This window comes from Monodelphis domestica, chromosome 4, assembly GCF_027887165.1.
Source record: "Monodelphis domestica isolate mMonDom1 chromosome 4, mMonDom1.pri, whole genome shotgun sequence".
Classification (NCBI taxonomy): Eukaryota; Metazoa; Chordata; class Mammalia; order Didelphimorphia; family Didelphidae; genus Monodelphis; species Monodelphis domestica.
In genome coordinates, this window is record NC_077230.1 from 231916764 (window position 1) to 231933929 (window position 17166).

Below are 17166 nucleotides of genomic sequence, written 5' to 3' on the forward strand. Positions count from 1 at the left end.
CAGCACTCTTTGATAGAAGATAGGGAATATTTTTAGTTATTTCCATTTCTGAAAAAGGAAAAATGACAAGCAGTTTGACCTGAGGTCATTTACCACCCCCTCCCCAACATCCCTTTACCAAAGGAAATAAAGTCCAACTGTCTGCAGCAATAAACTTGACATGTTTATTAATTAAACTATCACTTAAATAAAAAAAAGTGCATAGAAAATAAACATGTTTAAAAACTCCATTTTTTTTTACAACTATATACACTTTTTACTTTTACATTCAGTCTTTCGTAGAGAGCTTTCAGCATTATTATTTTTTTTAACTATTAAAGTATTTTCCTTCATCCCTGTCACAGGGAGTTAACACTGATGGACTTTAGACACATTCCTTTTTTTTTTCTTTTCTTCCCCCCCCCCCCTAAACCAGAAGTTTGGAAGAACACAAGGAAAAAATAAAAACAAAAAGATCTGTTATACATGATAAAGTTAAGAAATGTCTTATTTCTGGAACAGAAGTTTGTCATCTGTTCAGTTCTTGAAACAATTATTCAACTACCTGTATTTACTAAAGAGACTGTTGAAAGTTCAATTAAAAGAAACACCACAAGTATATTTTCTTGGTTGATAGACAAAACTAGAGTACCTCAGAACAAGATACCAGGAAAGCACAGAACACAATTTTTCCCCCTAAATGCAGGTGGTAATCCCAACATTCATAACCAAAAATAGAGAAACAAGAAGTACAGGTACTGACTGGTAACATTCATGGGCAGAAAAATCCTCAGCAGAGAAGCTCCAGGTAACATGGTTTGTGCAATTCTTTCCAACCCGATGTGGGCTGGGTTGATGCAATCCCTATTAAGATGATACTCTTGCAGTTTGTTTTTGTTTTTTTTTTCCTTTGGGGACCCAGAGGAACACCAGACTGACATTTTCCTGCCTCTGCTAGCAACTGTAACACAATCTTTATCTATAGTGTTAAGAGAATTAAAAGCCATGGACTGATACTGAACTAGGCTTTGTTACATGGTGCATTACTATATTAGTTCCTATATATATCATATTTATAGTTATTTGAAAATTCAAAAAAAATCTTGCAAGTTTTCAGAGTGTGTGAAACCAGTAAGTAGTCTAGACTTGACTGGCATTCATGATTCAGCACAAAACCATCTGCTTAATAACCTTGTATTGCTTTGAAATGAAGGAAATGAAACAGTTTACACCCAGCCCTTTATAATGACCCGCTTTTCCTTTGAGAAAAAAAGTTTGCTACAAATCTCCCTTTCCCTCCCCCCACCCCCAAATAAATTCAAACACCCAACAAGGTTTTGACCTTTAGTATTTTCAGATATTTGTGATTGAACAGAAGTCCTTTAAAAAGATACATTCATTTTTAAAATCTATTTTTTTAATTAAGGGAGCTGCACAGTGCTCACTGAATTGGCCAGGATGGGACAGAGGTAAGCAGGGTGGCGGACTGGATCCTGCAAATGTCAACGAGTCTGGTTGAAAAATTAATAGTAGCTGCCAAGGCTTCTCTCCTCCAAACTCATTAATGTACTGAAAGCAGGAAGGGATGTGCTGGAGATGTGGTGGTAGATGGTTACGGAGAAGCAAAGGGACCAAGAAGGCCTGGCCAAAGTGTCAGTGCCATGCAGCTGCTCTGGTTATGAAATAGTTTTCACTGGCTGCAATGGCCACCAGTTCATGCAGCCACAACAGGTTCTAGCAGCAAAGCTATTTGAGTGAATTGGCTCTCTTGGAGAACTAACCAGAGACATAATTATTACTCCTCAGGGATTTGGGAATTTCTGAAGGAAGCTTCTTGAAAGATTCTAATGAATGACCCAATGTTATTTGCGCAGTCTGAATGAATTTCTGTTCTAAAATCCTCTGGATACTTTTCAAGATGAACTCAGAGGCATTTTCCATTCATTTATTACTCATCTCTTCCTCTCCTACTTCTGGTAGTGACCCTCCTCTCATTCTCAAGCTGTTGAATTTTGGCAATGGGCTCAAGAATGAGCTGCAGTCACTCACAGGGGTGCTTTCTTAAGCAGGCTGGGGTTAGGATGTAACTTTTCTCCTAATACCCAGGGAATGGTGGGAAAGGAATGAGAAAGAGATCTTTTATAATAGAGCACTGCCTAATAATAGGGCAGTGACCAGGTCTATTCATCTGAGTTCTCCCCATCCTTGACTGGCCTTTGGGTCTCTTTCTTAAGAGTGAATCCCCGACCCATCAGTGCATCAATCATTTCGGTAATAAATTCAGCCTAAGGTTTTTTTTTGTTGTTTTGTTTTGAAATAAGGACAAAAAAGATTTACAAAAAAACCTCCTCACACAGTGCAATAAGAAAGAAATCAGATACTAGTGGAACACTTTGAGTCACCATATCTTCTCAAAGACTGAAGAAAGAGGGGAGGTGAGATCTGGGTGGACTGTGCTCAGCCCACTGTTAGCTCCCCCCTCCATGCTCGCAAGGTATCCTTTGCCATCCTGTCCACAGTGCTGGCGAAAGTGATGGTGTTTCAGCAGATCCACCAGACAAAGTTTTTAAGGTCACAGGAGATAAGGGAGCCCAGGTCGGAGGGCGCAGGCTGAACCAAGGGTCCTGGGGTGGAGTACGCTGGGCTGAGTGATATTGCTTTGTTAAGTTTCCACAGGGTGGGCTTCTTGTAGCCAGGAAGAGTGTCCCACTGAGAGCCATTATTGATCTCCTGCTGGACTGAACTGTTTTGAAGCCCAGTAACCAAAACAGAGAGAAAACCTGTTTCTCTGTGAATGATCTAAGACTGTGCTTTAGTTTCATTGGGCCACCCTGGAAGTATGTCTAGGGGGTCAGTAAGATCTTTTTTGCAGATATAAGGATTTTGTGGGGATACTGGAAGCAGAGATAAATGGAGGCAACAAATGAGGCAGATGGAGATGGAAAAATGTCAAGTTGTCTGCCATCCAAGCTCTTATTTTTCTACCTCTGAAGTAGAAGAGACTTGGGAAGTACAAAAATCTGCCTCTTCCCATTGCCCTGGGGCTAGAATCAGAGAAGAAATGTGTTTTAGAAAGGGGATGAAAGAAGAATTGTACCAACATAGTAATGTAGCCTGCTGGGAGCTTTGTAGAGGAGGGAGAGAAGGGAGAACCTTGTATTTTGGTGACCTTCCTTCTCTATAATCTAGGAGCAACCCAGGAAACAGTTACCTAAGTCAACAAGGCATGAACAAGCTTACACGTTAAACAACAACAAAAATATACCTTCTGAGGGCAGGGGTTGGGAGCGGGGGAAGTTGGACAGAAAAAAAAATCAGACTTTGCGTGTACAGCTGAATATTTTCTCTAACTTCATCCTATGAAAATAAAAAATTATTAAAAACAGATCTTCTTTTAAATTAGGATAATACCACGGTTTAAAAAATAGCCTCGTCATAAGTGCTTCTCCCTATGAAGTGCTTCTCATAGAAAAATATACAAAAAATATTTACATTTATAAAACCTTAAATATTAAACTGTAAACAGAACAGAGTAAAATCCAATGACTTAATTTAACAGATTCAGGACACTGTCTTGGGGAAGGGGAAATGGAGGGAGGAAAGAAGGGAAGGAGAGAGAAGTTAGTCTGATGCTGCTTTGACCATGTCCTAGAGAAGGAACCTAGGCAGTAGTGTCATTTTCATCTGCTCTGACAATAGATTTTGCACATCTGGTAGAGCTCCCTCAACACATGGTAACATACTCCCTCAGGGTCTTGTAACCTTAGTGTTCTGCCTTTAGCTTTTAGTGGGGATTGACCATTTAGGAATTTGGCCTTCCTATGTCTTAGCAAAGAATAAATCAAAGTAACTGTATCCTAGTAATGGAGAAGGGGTGGGAGGTAGAAGGGGGTGGATATCATCAACTTGGATATGAAATTCTCAGGAAGATGCATGATTCAAATCCTATTTAAACAATTTTCCCTCTTCAAAGACCACCATGCTGCATTTTTTAAAAAAAAACATTTCCACTGGAGCTTGGGCTGGTAAAGACTCCTCCTAAACCTATCTATTTTTAGTGGCTTGTGTCCATGTCCCCTTCTGGAGTGCTAACTAGCTCAAAGGATGTTTTGTAGGCACAAACTGTGCCCAGTGGGGTGCAGATCCTTAAATAGGGAGCCAATTTCACCTACCACCCAGAAAGAATGGAAAAGTGGTGGGCTGGAAGCCAAGAGAAAAGAAAGAAAAGTAAAATGGGGAGAAGGAAAGGGAAGGAAGCTGCTCCTACTGTCAAGAAAAGTAACTGGCTGAGATAAGGCTTACAGGGGTAACACTCCCACTACAAAGCCAATAGGCAGGCTCAAGTGTTTGGTAATTCATTGGCACAACCCCAAACAGCCCTTTTGGTCAACAAAGGCGCTAGGAATCCTGCCTCCCAATCAGAAATGAAGTCTTAGGTGGGAGGGCACTAAGGAGAAACCATGAAATATTTTCTTTCAATCAAGAGACGGATGTAGGCTGGGCCTGGCCAGCCAACTCTGAGGTGCCTGACCTATATTATCCTCTTGACCCTGCTTGGCCACTCTGGCCACCTCACTAACAGTGCTTAGGAAATGGGCCAAGCAGAGGCTGGCAGCAAGTTACCAACTTCCCCTAGGGAGAAGCTCAGGAAAATCCCTATTCTCCTGATATAACCCTTTACAGGCTCTCTCCAGGCAAATCTGTTAGGGGACCCCTTCCCCTCCTCATATTGGTGTGCGAAATCCAGAGGTGCCAGGAAGAAAGTCCATCACCAATCTTTTCTTCATGACGTCACCTCTCACCAGGATTATGATCACACTGCATGATGTGAAGATGGGGCACAAGGGAAGGGAGCTCAGACATAATGGAGGTCCCTCAACTGAGCCCATCTGATCCTGGAACCCTTGGCTGCTAGAAAAAGCCTTCAGTTTTGCTTTGGATGACCCTGGGTCTTGCAACTCCCGTAATGGGGGAATGAGAAAAAGAGCAACTTTAGTTTAAGAACTTTCGGCATTTCTTAGCGCCACAATTGCAGGGCAGCTTATTGCTGGCATCCTCAATGGGGAACTTATAGTCATAAGTGAGTTCTTCTCCACGGTAGATCTTACGCATTGCAAATATGACAATGTGCTTCTGCCCATCAATGTTGATGACCCGAGAATAGCAGTTGGGCTCGCATGAATGGTTGATGAATCGTGCAGCGTTTCCATGCATGGTGGCATCCACTACTTCTGAGTCATCAATTCGGAACATGTAGCAGCCAATGCCCTATATGACCAGGAAAGACGGACAGAGAAAAAAATGTTAGTTGCAACTTAAATTTAGGACTGCCTTCTTTTTACACTACATATAGCCCCAGCTAAGCAAAACTGATAAAATCTGAATGCTAATCAAAACTCCAGTTATGCTGATGTAGCTCTTCTGGTAAGCATATTTCAAGATGTTACCTATAAATTTCACTGGATTTGTAGGCACAAAAAGTAGTGGCTTCTCTATTTAAGAAGGTAGGAGAAGACCTGAAAAATGTAGTTGTATACCCTTGATAAATATCTCTTGAGTTTTCAAAGTTACTAAGGGCCCACTCAACTTCAACATTAGGGACAGTACATTTTTACTAGGTCCCCTTAATCTCAACTTCTTTTTCCCAAGACTTCCAACCTGTGCTTATGCTAACTCCTAATGCTGAAATGTAGTTAACAGTAATCATTTTAAGAGAATAACCAGCACCACCTTTTTCTTTATGTTATTCTACACTCATCTTTTCCTTTGCCTATAACAGGTGAAATGAGCAGGGACAATGACACAGTCTATCTCACCTTGCTCTCATAATACTTCTCTCGCTTGTCAGTCTGTATGGAACGGATGACGTTGCCTGCATACTCAATCACCATCTCACCTGCATCGATGTTTCTCTTACAGAAGAGACCCCGTCCATGGATGGGAGACCTAGGACATGAACATAGACAAAGAGTTCCCTTAGTTGACATTCACCTACTTGGATTCTTTGTCATTAAGTCCACAACAGGCTGTCTGGAAGAAGCAGAATCTGGACCTATATGCCTTACAGAAATTGTTCTCTGTTCTTGATGAATGGATATAATATGAAATGGAAGTCTGAACAGTTAATAAATAATTATTACATGAGGATCCTTGAGCCAGCTACCAAACACAGCTGTAAGTTTTAGTCAGTGTCATCTGTAAAAAGAATCTACTCTACTTGTTGGTTCCACTCTGATTTTAGAAAAGCTTTCATGATTTCAGCCATACCTATAGACCCCGACTGCCTCCTTGGAAGTCTTCTTTAAGTGCCGGAAACGCATGGGCATGGGCAAATCCATGCTAGTCGCCCTTCTGAAAAACAGCAGGACATACCTTTAATCATACTTCTTTATGGAAGAGACTACTCTGGCAAAGTCTTGGGCTAAACTCTTAGAAGACAGACAATGACTATATGGTTCCCTAGTGTAAGAACATATACAATTAAACACATAAATGTTTTTTGATGATGACAATGAAGGTTGTGATAGTGACTATGTAGAGGTTTGGAACAATCAAACCTCCACAGTAGAGTATATCTATACAAGAGGATATTCAACCAATAATCAAACAAAAAACAATTTTTAAAGCAATGTGAATTTCAGGTCAGGATCATAAAGTCCAATTTTCAGTTAATTAGCTATGATTACTATGCCACTCATGTCTCAGTCATTCTCTTTTATGTAATCCTGGAATTCTGGCATTTCTGGCACATCCTACCTCCTCCTTTTGATTTAACTTCTTCCATCAGTTGTCTACTTAATTGCTTACCGAGCTGATTTCAGCTGTACTTCTTCTTCTTCCTCATCATTGGGGTTATATTCAGGAGGCTGTCTATGTTTAGAAGCCAGGAAGTTAAACATGTCAAATGCTGACTTCCTGGAATCAAAGATCAAAGAATATTTAGAGAAAATGCCTAAGGCAGAAAAGTTGGAAATAAGAGACAATTAGTAGCCCAGAAAATCTCAAGAAAAAGGAGACATCAGTGGCATTTATCTACAAACTAACACCAGAAACTGCTTTCCAAGTCATAGGTAAATGGCACTTGCCTCAGGTGGACTTCAGCTCTGGCTGAACCATGAGGATTAAGGGGTGGTTCATTGGCCTCCTCTGGTTTGTGGAACCGAAACTTATAATTCCGACAATGCTTGGCCCCAGAAAGCTGCTCAATTAGGAACACAACTGCATCATGAAGAATCCCTAGCATCTTCAAGCCATTCACACCTGCAAAGATCATAAACATTAGGGCTGGTAACAAAATTGCAATATTCAACAGTTAACCAAACTACAGAAGGAACCTTCTAAAGCCCCCAAAGAATATGATCTAGAAACAATGGTCAGAAGCTAGCATTAGATTTTTAATTAACAGTCCTCTCTGACAAATTCAGAAATAAAAGAAGGCTGGCCAGGTCTTCAGTTCACTATCATCTCTGTGAACAAAGCCCAGGAAGTCCAAACGGAATACAAAGCCTGAGTTTTTGGAAAAGCAAACTACTCAGGTATCAAAGCATAGTTTGGCACATGAAAGAACTTTGCATTTTTTCATAAAGGCTTACTCTTCCCTTTCACTCCTAAGAATTTCCTCTCACATCTCTCTCTTTTTTTAAAATAATATTTTATTTGATCATTTCCAAGCATTATTCATTAAAGACAAAGATCATTTTCTTTTCCTCCCTCCCACCCCCCATAGCCAACACGTGATTCCACTGGGTGTCACATGTGTTGATTTGAACCCATTTCCATGTTGTTAATATTTGCATTAGAGTTTCGTTTAGAGTCTCTCCTCTGTGATGTCCCCTCAACCGCTGTAGTCAGGCAGTTGCTTTTCCTCGGTGTTTCTATTCCCACAGTTTATCCTTTGCTTATGCATAGTGTTTTTTCTCCTAGATCCCTGCAGATTGTTCAGGGATATTACACCACTACTAATGGCCTCTCACATCTCTTAAGCTGCTAGAATGGACTAAATTTTGAATAACAAAGATTGAAAAGTACACTCACCTGGACACACTTCCATGTACAATCAATAATATCTTGGTTCAAATCAATAATCTACCAAAATATTTGAGAGGAACAAGCCAACAGTTTCATACATTACCTGCAAATGAAAGCTGCTTTAGACGAGCATTGGACCGAGCTTCCTGAACTTTATCTGTTAATGATTTCCATGCATCTGTAGTGATATTAAGGAATAGGTAACAAACTTTTTAAGTGTATTTCTTGTCATGTTAGTGGTCTGTATAAGCCAAACATGCTTAGTAGCTAAGAAGTAGAGAAAGTACAATGCTTAGCAGTGCTTCTATAAGGGTGGTCAGGGCAGTTGACCTGAACAGATGAAATGCCAAAATTTTCAAATAATCTGATTCTCTTATATAGTTGTATGATTGAGCCTTTAGCTTCAGTATTTTATAGTATTAATTTTATTTCTGTCCTTGGCCAAGGTATTCCTTATCAACTTGTTCAAGTATATAATTTCTTCCCACTCTATAAGTGGATTCTCCAAAGATTTAGTCCCTGGCCTTCTCTTCTCCATATATATACTCCATCTTGAAATTAAGATTTTCACCTCTATAGAGATTATTACCAAATCTATACCTGATATCTCCTTAAACCTCTGGTCCTACTCTAATAAGTAATGTTCCTTTTAGTGGATCATTTAAACTCTTACTTTGATCTTCAACTTCTGTACACTGCCACTTGAATGACTCACCCCCTCAAGTTCAACATTTATAAAATAAAGGGGAGGCTTCTAAGAACTTTTAAGTACTAGATCTAAGCTCCTATAGTCTATATTTAAAATGGAATGCATAATTTCTCCACCAATAAAACTAGTTACTTTTCCATCTTTTTTAATTATATTAACAATTTATTTGTCCTACATGCTTCTACTAGATTTTAGTAAAAAGAATACTCTCTTCATGTCATTTCCCTTGTTTAAAAATCTTCAATGGCTACCACTGCATATAGAATAAACTACCAAATTCTTAACTTGGCATTCAAGGCTTGCTCTTTTCAATCTTATCTCCAACTACCCCCAACATAGGTCTTCTCCTCCAGCCAGAGTCCCCTGCATTTGCCTTGGAGACTTTGCTCCTAAGAGGATCTTCCCATCTCCTCTCTTGGTCTATCCAAATCCTATGTAACCATCAAAACCTTTCCTGATTACTTGAACCCATTACTTCTCTCTTCCCTCAACTTTAGTACTTACTGTTAAACCACTATCTTATATAAAGTCTTATGTTTTTACTGCTTCCCAAACTAATTAGGCTGTGACCTTAATGAAGATATGTGTGGACTATCTCACACTGCTTTAAAAAAATCTAAACTTATTAATCATTTTTATTTTGTTTTGTATCCTCACAGCATCCACCACAGTGCCCAAAACATAGTAGGTTCTCTATACATAAATATTTCCCAAAATCCAAGCAAGCTGAAACAGATTATAATGATAGAATCTTTTGAGCCTTATGGAGCAGTCAAACACTTCAGTCAACACACCTTCAATGCTTTCTGCACAAATTTGAAAACCATCATCACTTGATATTTCAAAAACTAGCCCTTTCTTTGGCTTTTTCTCTCCAATGCTTTCCTTCCTCTTCTGTTCTTGCTGTAACCAAAACATCAGTGGAGAACTGAAGTTGCTTTCTTCTTCTTCAGTAACTTTGGGTTCTGAGAGAAAACAAAATAAGAGATTATGAATGCTGAGAGTTTTACTTTTTAAAAAATATATTTCATAAGGATAACTGTATTACATCATGTTCAATGAAGAATTAGTTAGTAGTCAAGCTATTCCCTATGAGAAATTAAAAGATCCTGACAATGTCCCAAGGTCATAATGCCTGGAGATCTTCTTTGGTTGCTGTGTAACAAAGTCAGTCTTCGTTTAAAACATCATCTATAGCTGTGTTGGTGAAAATATGGCACACATGCCAGAGGGAGCTGCTCCCCTCCCTCTCTCCACACATGCTTTAAATTTCTCTTATCACCTACCCCTCTGCCCAGTAGCCCAATGGGAATGCTTCCTCTCTTCCCTGTCTGGGGTAAGGGGGTGGCTCACATGTGGCATGAGGCCATTGTTTGGGCACTTGGTCTCTAAAAGGTTTGCTATCACTGCTCTATAGCAATGGATTAGGTGTTTAAGATCCAGAGTTTTCCAACCTTTAACTGAGGAATATTAAAATTTCAGGAAATGTTCTCAGAAGTCTTAAAGTTCAATCCATATATAAAAAAAGATCTTTTGAAAAAGGAATCTACCTTATGACAGACAAGTAGTCATCCAACTTCTGCTTGAAGATTTCTAGGGTGAAACCTGTAACTCCCTAAAAGGCCCATTTTACTTTGGAATAGCTCTAATTGTTAAGAAGATTTTCTTGTCATGAAGCCTATATTTGCCTCTCTTCAACTCTCATCCACAGCATCTCGTTCTGCGCTCTGGGATCAAATAGAAGTCAAATCCTTCTTCCACATGAAACCTTTCAAAGACTTATTTAACACATTTTTTCTGAGTTCTCTCTTCTACAGACTAAGCACTCCTAGCTTCTTCAACTGATCTTTCTAAGACATGGACCTAAAAGTCTTCATCATTCTGCCCTCCTTTGGACACTTCCTAACCCCCCTCCCCCAACCCTTACCTTCTGTCTTAGAAATGATACTAAGTAGGTAACTGGGGGTTAAGTGACTTGTCCAGAGTTGTACAGTTAGGAAGTATCTGAGGCCAGATTTCACTTCCTAATTTATTCACACTCTTCCTAAACAATATTCTAGATGTGGTTTGACCAGGGCAGACTACAATAGGATCTCTTTATTCTGGAAAAGTGAGCCTTTCCTATTATAGATCAAGATCACATTACTTTTCTAATTATTACCCTTCTACTCATACTGAGCTTGTAGTGCATAAAAGCTTTCAGTTCTTTTTCAGATAATCTGCTATCTAATAATGTCTCCACTACTTGTACTTAGATTATTTTTTTAACTCAAGGATAAGGCTTTACATTTATTTTAATTGAATTTCTATCATATTGTTTTCAATACAACTATCTCGTTGTTTAGACATTTTGAATCCTAATTCTGTATTTTGATATATTAACTTCTATTTTTATGTTATCTGTAAATTTGATAAACATTTTATCTATGGCTGTACTAAAGTCCTAGATAAAAATGTTAAATAGCATAGGGCCATTCAGAAGAGAATCCTGGAACACTCAACTGGAAGCTTCCTTCCAAGTTAATAATACATTATTAATGACTATTCTTTTGAGTGTCTGGCCTCTTAACTTACTGGTAGTATGATCATGTGTCATGTCACTTAATTCCTAAGCCTGTTTCCTCATTTGTAAAATGATAACAACACATGCCAAATGGTTGAGAGAATCCAATGTAGGAAAAGCACTTTGAAAACTTTAAAGTGCTATATAAATGTCAGTTATTATTTTAAAATATTATTTTATTTTTTAAAAAGTCTTTTTAAATAAGCTCCCACTACTAATTACTTCCTTGATAAATTTGCTTGTCCCCTCCCCTTCCTGCCCCCCATTTATATTTCATCATTTTATCTAATTCTATAAAGTAACCCAAATGGGATTTTAATGGATATCAAATTAAGTCAATAAATTAACTTAGATTATGTTTTTTACATTGAACTGTCCTAAACATGTAAATGGAATATGATTTCCTGATTTACTTCACCAGTACATAGTACAAATAAATAATTTAACATGTTAGGTGTATATACCAGGTTTTATAACCGGAAGTAGGTTCTTCTACATCTATCTTCTACTTATAATGATGGTTAGCTTTCTTTAGTCAGGTCACTTCACTAATTATGTAAATCTTACACTGCTGTTAAGGCAGTACAGCCAAAAGTGTCCTGGTCTTACTTAGGATTCTCTTTTATAACAGATAAGCCAACAAAAATATCCTTTTTAGTTGACAACCACACACTTACCTGAACTGTCTTGCTCATTTGTTGAATTCTGTGTTGGTGGTTCTTCTGGAATTGCAGTCATTTGCCTAGGCAAGGAGAAAACCAAATGTAAGAAATGTCACATTTATTGCAATTTAAAAATAATAGTATCTATATAGCTATGTCATGTCCCTACTGTAACCACAAAATAAAATTTTATGGATCCAATTTATAACTTTTAAAATGAAGACACTGGGGAAATATAGTTTTCTAAAAAGTATAGTATTTTAGAAGTATTTTAGAAAAGACAGTTGTGTATTTTGTACTTTCTAATATTTGGCTATCATATGACACAACTGGATTTTAATTGGTATCAACAATTTGAAGACTACATTTTTATGCTGAACTGTCCTAGACATGTATAAGGAATGGGATTTCCTGATTTATTACACCAATATATAGTTAAGATCAATAATAGAAAATGCTAGGTATACTACCATGTTTGATACGACTTTAAACAGAACCCAGTGATAAGAATATTTATAATTTTATATACTTTACACTTTTCCAAATCATTTCACATGCATATCATGTACAAAGACAGTCAAATATTAGAAAGTACAAAACTTATAACTCTTTTCTAAAGGACCTGCTTTAAAATATAATCCTTTTTGGAAAATAATATTTCCCCAACTTTTTAAACTTAACTATCTCAGGGCAACTAAGAAGTCAAAATCCTCATTTTAAAGTTGTAAATTAGATATTTAAAATTATTTTTTGTGGTCACAGTATTTGGAGGGAAAAACTGAAGGGAGGCATAACAATTCAACTTCCAAACCAGTTCTAATTTAATAATTTGAGTAAATTGCACAATCTTGTATGAATCTTGTCCACTTTTAAAATTAACAACAATGAAGAGACCATTAGGTATAACAGTAGGATAGAGTGCCAGGCCTGAAGTCAGGAAGACCTGGATTCAAATGTGAACTCAGACATTTCCTAGCTGTGTGACCCTGGGCAAATCATTTAATCTCATTTGCCTAGCCCTTGCCCTTCTTTTTTTAAGAGTTGTTACTAAGACAGTAAGTAAGGGTATGAAAAAAAAATCCCAACAATAAAAAGTAGGGCAGAGCCAAGATATTAAAGTCAGGGGTTCACCTGAGCTGTCCCAAATTCCCCTCCAAACAATGTTAAAATAACACCTCAAAACAAATTCTTGAGTGATAGAACCAACAGAAGGACAGAGTAAAGCAATCTATCTTCCCAAGACAACTTGGACATCTGGCAGGAAAGGTCTGTCCCATTAGGGTGAGAATGGAGTGAAGTTCACCACAGGCCATTAGCCAGCATCAGGCTGTGCAGGGGTGGACATGGTATTGGGGACTAAATCAATGGTAGTGACAATAAGGAGGTCAAGTCAACTAGTCAGAAGGAGGTAAGAGGGGACCCTTTGCTGAAACTGGGAGCAGCACTGTCACGTTGCTCATATGTAGTTCTGGGTCAGAGTCACGGGGTAAGGAGTAGCACTGGCAGTAGCAGGACTCTGGCCAGTACTAGAGTGGAAAAGAGTACTTGCAGTTACAAGAGCAGTGAGCACATCTCTCTTTAGATCATACCATCTTGGAAAAAACAAAAACTTACAGACACCCAGAACTAGCTCTGAAAAGAGCAACATGAAAAATATGAAATTTAGGATAGTGCCCCCCTCCAACCCAATATCAAAGCCTCACCTGAACATAAAATTAAAAGTAAAGAAATAGGCCAGAAAACTGAGCAAACAACAAGAAAAGAGCCTAACTATAGACAGTTACTATGATGATAAAGAACATCAAAATACAAACTCATAAGACAACACTGTCAAACTAGCTACGTACAAAGAGTCAAAGAAAAATATGAATTGACTTTGGGCTCAAAAAGAATTCCTGGAAGAGATAAAAAACACATTCTAAAAATCAAAAAAGAGGAATAGAGGAATAATTGGGAAAAGAAGTGGGAGTGAGTGATTCAAGAAAATAATGAAAAAAGAGTCGACAAGTTTGGTAAAGGAGCAACAACAATAACAAAACAAAGAAAATAACACTTTAAAAAACAGACCAAAAATGGCAAAAAAAAAAAACACACCCAGAAATCCATTGAAGGAAGAACTTTTTTTTTTAGTTTTTAAAACATTTTTTTATTTGGTCATTTTCATACTTTGTTCATTGGAAACAGATCATTTTCTTTTCCTCCTCCCCACCCCCCTGCCACCCCTTCCCTAGCTGGTGGGCAATTCGTCTGGGTAGAAGGAAGAACTTCTTAAAAATAATCATTAGACAAATGAAAAAAGTACAAAAGCTCAATGAAGAATAATCCCTTAAAAATTATAATTGAGCAATGACTCCATGACATCAAGAAACAAACAAAAACAAAAAAGAAGGGAAAAAATAGAAGAAAATGTGAAATAGCTCAGAATTATTAGACTACCTAAAAGCCATGATCGGAAGATTGTCCTGATATCCTAAAACTAAAGAGGTAAAACAGAAGTGGAAAAAGTCCACTGATCACCTCCTGAAAGAGATTCCAAAATTAAAACTCCCAGGAATATTACAGCCAAATTCCAAAACTCCCAGGTTGAAGTGAGAATATGACAAATAGCCAAAAAGAAGCAACTTAAATATCATGAAGCCACAGTCAGGATAACACAAGATTTAGCAGTTCTATGTTAAAGGACTAGAGGACCTAGAATATGATATTCCAAAAGGCAGAGATGCTAGGATTACAATCAAGAATCGCCTACACAGCAAAATTGAGTATAATTCTTCAAGGGAAAAAAATGGATAGTAAATGAAATTGAGGACTTTCAAGCATTCCTGATAAAATGACTGGAATAGAAGAGAAAATCTGATTTTCATATATAAAACTCAAAAGAAGCAAAGGTAAACAGGAAAGAAATCATAAGGGATTCAATATGATTAAACTGTTTACATCCTTAAATAGGAAGAACTTTATTCTTATTGAGGCTGTTAAAAGGAGTTCATATGGACAGAAAGTATAGGTGTGAGTTATGTTGGAATAATTTCCAAAAAAATGAAGGGCAAGGAGAAAGAGGGATGTACTGGGAGATAGGGGGAAAGGAGAGGTAGAAAGGGAAAAATCTTCTCATTTAGAAGAAGAGCACAAGAAAGAGCTTTCACAATGGATGAAAAAACAGGAATGTGGGAGGCAATGCTTGGACCTCACCCTCATCAGAATTGGTTCAAGAAAGGAAGAATACTCTCTCTCTCATAGAAGTGTACTTTATCCAAAAGGGAAATAAAAGGGGAAGGACAGATAAGAGGGAGGGTATAAAGAGAAGGGTGGATGAAAAGAGGCAATGATTGGAAGCAAAATACTTTAAAGGAGAAATAGGATAAAAGGATAAAGGGAGGAACAGAAAATAGTAATATGAAGGGAAATTCAGTTATTAATCAACTGTGAATATGAAAGGATGAACTCACCCATATATCCATATATATAAAACCACCACTCATTCTTTAAAACAGAAGTAGATTGCAGAATGGATCAGAAACCAGAATCCAACAATATTTTGTTTACAAGAGACATATTTCAAAACATAAAGAAACATGGAGTTGAGATAAAGGGCTAGAGTAAAAAGGGCAAGCTCAGACAAAGCAAAAATAGAGCTAGTTGAAGGAGATAATCAAGGAAATGGCATTTGCTGAAACGTACCATAACATTTTGACAGCAAATTTCTCTAATAGAGCTAATTTCTCAAATATATACTGAATATAGAACTGAGTCAAATTTATAAAAATAAGAGCCATCCCCCAATTGTTAAATGGTTAAAGGATATGAATAGGAAGTTTCAAAAGAAATAAAAGCTACTGTCTATAGTCATATGAAAAAATGCTTTAAATCATTACTGATTAGAGAAGTCCAACTTAAAACAACTCTTAAGGTACCCCCTCACACCTATCAGAAATGACAAATATTGAAGATAAGGGAAAAAACAGAGTTATGAACTGGTTCAACCATTTTAGAAAATAATTTGGAACTGTGCTATAAAACTGCATATTATATGACCAAGCAATATCACTACTAGATCTGTATTCTAAAGAAATCAAAGAAAAAAGAAAAGGTCATAAATATATATAGCAGCACTTTTTGTGGCGGCAAAGAACAAGAAATTGAAAGGATGCTCATCAATAGGAGAATGGCTAAACAAATTGTGGCATATGATTGTGATGGAGTACTATCGTACTATAAGAAATGACAAAGGGAAGTGTTTTCAGAAAAACATGGCAAAACCTATATTAATTAGTGTAAAGTGAAATGAGAACTGGGAGATCGCTGTGCACAATGATAGCAATGTTGTAATGATATTAACTGCAAAATACTTGGCTACTCTGGTCAATACAAAGATCTGAGATAATTTCAAAGGATTCATGATGAAAGAACTTTTCACCTCCAGAGAGAATGAATGAACTCTGAGTGCAAATTGATGTATAATTTTCTCACTTTATTTTTTGAGTTTTTGGAAATATAACTAATATGAAAACATTCTATATGATTTTAATGTATAATTGATATCATACTGCTTATCTTCTGACTGGGTGAAAGAGGCAGTAGAAGGGAAGTAAAGAATTTAAAAATCAAAATAATAAAGAATACAAAACAGTGTAAATCTTTAAAATATGGGCAGAATAGAGTATGTGATTCTAAACCAAGGTCCATTTCAGTTTACCTTATAGACTGTCCACAATCCTTCTGTGATGATTGATCCATGTTAGTTGTATCCTGAACATCTGACTTTGATCCTGGAGTTCTATAATACAAGTATTTAGGGCTATTAAAAGAACTCAACCGATAAATATTTAAGTTAAATTACTAAAAGGCCTGATTATAGAATAAACCCATCAGGATTAGCAAGCAGGTGACTGTCCTCAATATGACTCACCGAATAGAAATAACTGTTCCCTGGTAGCCTCAGTCTCAGACAAAGAACAAATAAAGCTGCCACGAAATGCTCCAAATCTCAAAGAATGAGTAAACAAGAGATAATATTTCTACTAAAGAGTTTTAACACCCACAAGACTGATGAGACTGAAATTGTTTTTGCAATTGTCACTGTGAAACATTCAAACCATGTCAAAAACAAAACAAAAACAGGAATTTAATTTATGAAGGGAAAGAACAACAGAAGAGGCAGTAGTGGGAAGTTTTTAAATCCACCCTGTTCAGAATCTGGATCTTGATGACCCAATATAACCAAC

At 37.3% G+C, this 17166-nt stretch overlaps 1 protein-coding gene across 4 annotated transcripts in view; it reads right to left on the minus strand.

Moving 5' to 3' along the window:
• Nucleotides 1-142: 142 nt before the first annotated feature.
• Nucleotides 143-17166, minus strand: part of KMT2A (lysine methyltransferase 2A) — an 83286-nt gene continuing 66262 nt past the window's right edge. For all 4 annotated transcript variants that reach the window (XM_056794302.1, XM_056794301.1, XM_056794300.1 and 1 more), the window contains 9 exons: nt 16638-16718; nt 11957-12021; nt 9511-9681; nt 8111-8185; nt 7065-7239; nt 6787-6894; nt 6247-6330; nt 5796-5925; nt 143-5247 (listed from right to left, as the gene is read on the minus strand). In XM_056794302.1, the coding sequence (XP_056650280.1) occupies nt 4972-5247; nt 5796-5925; nt 6247-6330; nt 6787-6894; nt 7065-7239; nt 8111-8185; nt 9511-9681; nt 11957-12021; nt 16638-16718 (1165 nt within the window). In that variant the 3' untranslated portion in view covers nt 143-4971. The remainder of the gene's footprint in view (nt 5248-5795; nt 5926-6246; nt 6331-6786; nt 6895-7064; nt 7240-8110; nt 8186-9510; nt 9682-11956; nt 12022-16637; nt 16719-17166) is intronic.